At 45.3% G+C, this 4,260-nt stretch overlaps 1 protein-coding gene across 1 annotated transcript; it reads right to left on the minus strand.

Annotated features, from left to right (window-relative positions):
* Nucleotides 1-1,313, minus strand: LOC116829242 (olfactory receptor 5AR1-like). Its single transcript, XM_032787945.2, is given in 2 exon segments — nucleotides 1-1,036; nucleotides 1,291-1,313. A coding segment is annotated over 1 exon segment (936 nt). The 5' UTR covers nucleotides 937-1,036; nucleotides 1,291-1,313.
* Between the last annotated feature and the right edge of the window lie 2,947 nt (nucleotides 1,314-4,260).

The raw sequence follows: 4,260 nt of genomic DNA on the forward strand, positions 1-4,260 counted from the left end.
TTACAGAGAAAAAACCTTCCTCTCTCTTATTCTCCTAAAGGCCTCTTTGACTTCTTTATTCCTCAGGCTGTAGATCAGGGGGTTCAGCATGGGGATCACCAGGGTATAAAACACAGAGATGACTTTGTCCTGATCCATGGAAGACTTTGAACTAGGCCGTAAATACATGAAAGAGCCCGTTCCTTAGAAGATGGTGACGGCCGTCAGGTGGGAAGCGCAGGTGGAGAAGGCTTTGCGTTGGCCCTTAGCAGAGTTGATCCTTAGGATAGTGACCACGATGTACATATAGGAGATGAGGATAATCAGGATGGTAGTTGATACCAGCATTGTCGCACAGGTGAAATGAACAATGTCTATGATGCGAGTGTCAGAGCAGGACAGCTTCTTAAGAGGGGGCAAATCGCAGAAGAAATGGTTGATATAAGCATCACAGAAGGACAAATGGAATATAAATGCAGTTTGCACCATTGAATTCAGAAAGCTCATGAAGTACGACCCCAGCACCAACAACATGCAGAACTGCTTGGACATGATGATGGTGTAGAGCAATGGGTTGCAGATAGCCGTGAAGCGATCATACGCCATCACACTCAACAGCCAGCATTCACAAGAGACGGCGATGCAGAAGAAGAAAAACTGCACAGTGCATCCAGTGAATGAAATGACCTTGCTTCTTTCTGCAAAGGTCATCAGTGTGTTGGGAATTATGATGGTGGAGTAGCCAACATCCAAGAAGGCCAGGTTGCTGATGAAAAAGTACATAGGGGTGTGAAGTCGGGAGTCAATCCTGATTAAGGTGACCAAGGTGAGGTTCCCCATTAGGATCAGCAAGTAGATCAACAGAAACACTACAAAGAGGGTGACCTGCAGCTTCACGTTGTCTGTGAATCCCAAAAAGATGAACTCAGTCACCAGAGTGTGATTTCTCTCTCCCATTTATCCCAGATGGAGTGTCCTTGGCAGGTGAGAAAAGTGAGGTGTATACTGAAAGAGGAGACAATTAAGGCCTGTAGTCAGTGCATAAGTCTGAAGATTTTATAACTATTAAATATACCCTATGCTTCTCTGGGTCACTGTACTGACTAGACCGTATCGAGATTTAAGAGTCTGCTACTGGCTTCAGGCTACACAGGTGGGACTTTTAGTTCTGGCAGTAGAAGCTCATACTGTTAAAGTCAGAGCCGTAGTTCAATCCCCATTGCCAACATTAAGTAACAGCCAACACAGATTTGTCAAGAAGAAATCATGCTAACTCAAGTTAATGTTCTTCTTTGACAGTGTAACCAGCCTAGAAGATGAGGTGAAGCAGTAGATATGATACAGATTTTAGTAAGGCTTTTGACACAGTCGCATGTAACATTTTCATAAGCAAACTAGCACATCTGTCAAACAATTAAAAAAATAATTGTGAGATAAAAAAATAATTGCAATTAATTGCAGGTTTAACAACAATAGAACACCATTTACTTAAATATTTTTGATGTATTGATTTCAGTTACAATATAGAACACAAAGTGTATAGTACTCACTTCATGTTATTATTTTATTACAAATATTTGCACTGTAAAAGATAAAACCGTATTTTTCAATTCACCTCATAGAAGTACTGTACTGCAATCTCTTCTTCATTGCGAAAGTGCTACATACAAATGTAAAATTGTTTTTACATGGCTTCACTCAAAAACAAAACAGTGTAAAACTTCAGAGCCTACAAGTCCACTCAGTCCTACTTCTTGTTCAGCCAATCACTAAGACAAATAAGTTTGTTTATATTTACAGGTGATAATGCTGCCTGCTTCTTATTTACAATGTCACTTGAAAGTGAGAACAGGCATTTGCATGGCACTGCTGTAGCCAGTGTTGAAAGGTATTTAGGTCCAGATATGCTAAACATTTGTATGCCCCTTCATGCTTCGACCACCATTCCAGGTTAGGTTAGTTTTGAGGGGAAAACTGTCTAAGGATAAGTAAGTATTGTCATAAGCCTCCAAGACAGGTTATAGAAAACCCAGAATATGAGACCATAACCCACTTCAAAGAGCTCTACCTTTGACCAATGGGTATCATTGCATAGCAAGCTTCTACTCGGTGTGAGAAAGGATATGACATATGGATACATACATTTCCTACTCCAGAGCGCACTTGCAGCTCCCCATCCCAGTGGAAGAGTTCTCTGCCTGCACAAGGCACCAAACATACTTATTTCCAGATCCCTACTCTGGTCTCTCAGTGTGTGCCAGGTGCATACACCAATCATGCATCTTTCCTGCTCTCAGCTATGATCCCAGAGCTGTGTTGTGCACCATGCACTGATCGCACCTGGTCTGTGCACTATGCCGCACACTGAATGTGCCCCGAATGTGCCTGTAGCATTGTAACTCAGCCCTTGTTGAACTTGTGCCATGCAGATCACATAGCCAGTCCGTATCCCAGCACTGTGTGCATGTGCCACTCATCGAGCATGCCCATTCATGGTTCCTTAGTCTGCTCTCATTGATGCATGCTCAGCTCCTGGCTACAATCCCTGAGCTATGTACTCTGTACCATGCACAGTGCTCAGCCTCCCCACCTGTCCGAATGTGCTGGTGCTGTGTGTTGAATGATTTGTTCCTTGCGGGCTGGGCACAGAACCTGTTCATCATATTGAGTGCTGCCAGGCAGGCGTTCAGTGAGCCTATCCCAACAGAGAGGGTGATTTATCCTGGCTGGGACTCTTACACTCGCCTCTCCGTGTCATTTTCTGTGTGGCAACGATTCGCTCCTTATATATCAAATCCAAAAGGCTCTTTTCCACCATCACCAATCCAGGGCATCATAACTCTGACCTAGCACTGGCTCGCCAAACTGTCCCCCACCCATACATGTTTGGCAGAAATAAAGATAGCTCTATGGCACTGGGAGAGGGGGGAGAATGTCTGTGGAGGGCTGGAAATCTCTAAAGTGACCGTTCCCTAGCTCATCGCTTCCCAAAGTTGCTTCTCTTGTGTTCCAAACACGCGAGAAGAAAGGCACTTGAGAGAGCACCAAGGTGAAATAGCACACAAAATACCGGAGTAAAGGGTTGGGGGGAACAGTCCTTTGGTTCTAGGACCAGCACCTGTGCCCTTAAGTCACCCCTTAGATCGATAACTGTAGCCCTGCATGCTGTGCCCCAGGTGGTTTTCACTGTCTTTTGCTTTCTTTGTCCCTTTGTCTAACTCCTGCTCTTTTATCTGTATAAATAAGACTGTTTAAGCCTTGCATGGCTGCTCACATATTCTGAATGTTATTGGCGAAGCGCTGCGCTAATAAACAGAGTGGTCTGACAAATTGTGAGTCCTGATTCTAACTTTGACACAGGACAGAAGCCCATGGCGCCAAGCCCCAGTACCCAAGGCTGAAGCCGAAGCCTGAGCAATTTAGCTTTTCTGGTGCCCCAGTGGTAAAGGGCTTCAGGCAATTTTATCCCTTAATGCTGACCCTGGCTTTCCTAGGCAGAAATACAGCTATTGTGGCACAGCTGGGCCCAGGAGTTTTTATAGCATGTGGGGGGCACAATGACTCAGAAAGAAAAAGGTTGAGAACCCCTGCCCTAGCTTCTCAGGAATCTCTTAACCGAATTACCCCAAAATAGCACCACCAGCTCGACTCCAAACTACCCTGCAGCATGTCACTTTGGAAATCAATTTACATATATATGTTGATTTTCTTACCCTGAAAATTGTAAGCAGCTGATTTTAGGAAGGGCTGCATAGCTGGATCCTCAGAACAAATTGATCCCAATTTTATATTTCAGATCCCATCCCTGGGTCTGTTCTACCACGTCACTTTCAAAGGCAATCCCCTGATGCGCACACATTTTGAAGCATCTCGAAAAATCAGCTTCTAAATCAGGAGCTTTGCTCTCAGGGAAGGGCCGGCTCCAGGGTTTTGCCACCACAAGCGGCGGGGGAAAAAAAAAGCCATAATTGCAATTGTCGGGAATTCGGCGGCAGATCCACCACTCCGCTTTCTTCTTTGGTGGCAATTCAGTGCCCGGTCCTTCCCTCCAAAAGGGACCAAGGGACCCGCCGCCATATTGCCTCCAAAGAGCCAGACGTGCCACCCCTTCCCCTTGGTCACACCAAGCACCTGCTTGCTGAGTTGGTGTCTGAAGCCAGCCCTGCCTCAGGGCAAAAGTTCCAAAAGAAACCTCTGCAGAATGGAACTAACGTCCACACACAGGCTAAGGAAGCTACCAAGGCTAGGACTGAAGCTCACAGCTGAAGAGTCATGCTAAGA

The sequence above is a fragment of the Chelonoidis abingdonii genome, unplaced genomic scaffold (assembly GCF_003597395.2).
Source record: "Chelonoidis abingdonii isolate Lonesome George unplaced genomic scaffold, CheloAbing_2.0 scaffold0476, whole genome shotgun sequence".
NCBI lineage: Eukaryota > Metazoa > Chordata > Testudines > Testudinidae > Chelonoidis > Chelonoidis abingdonii.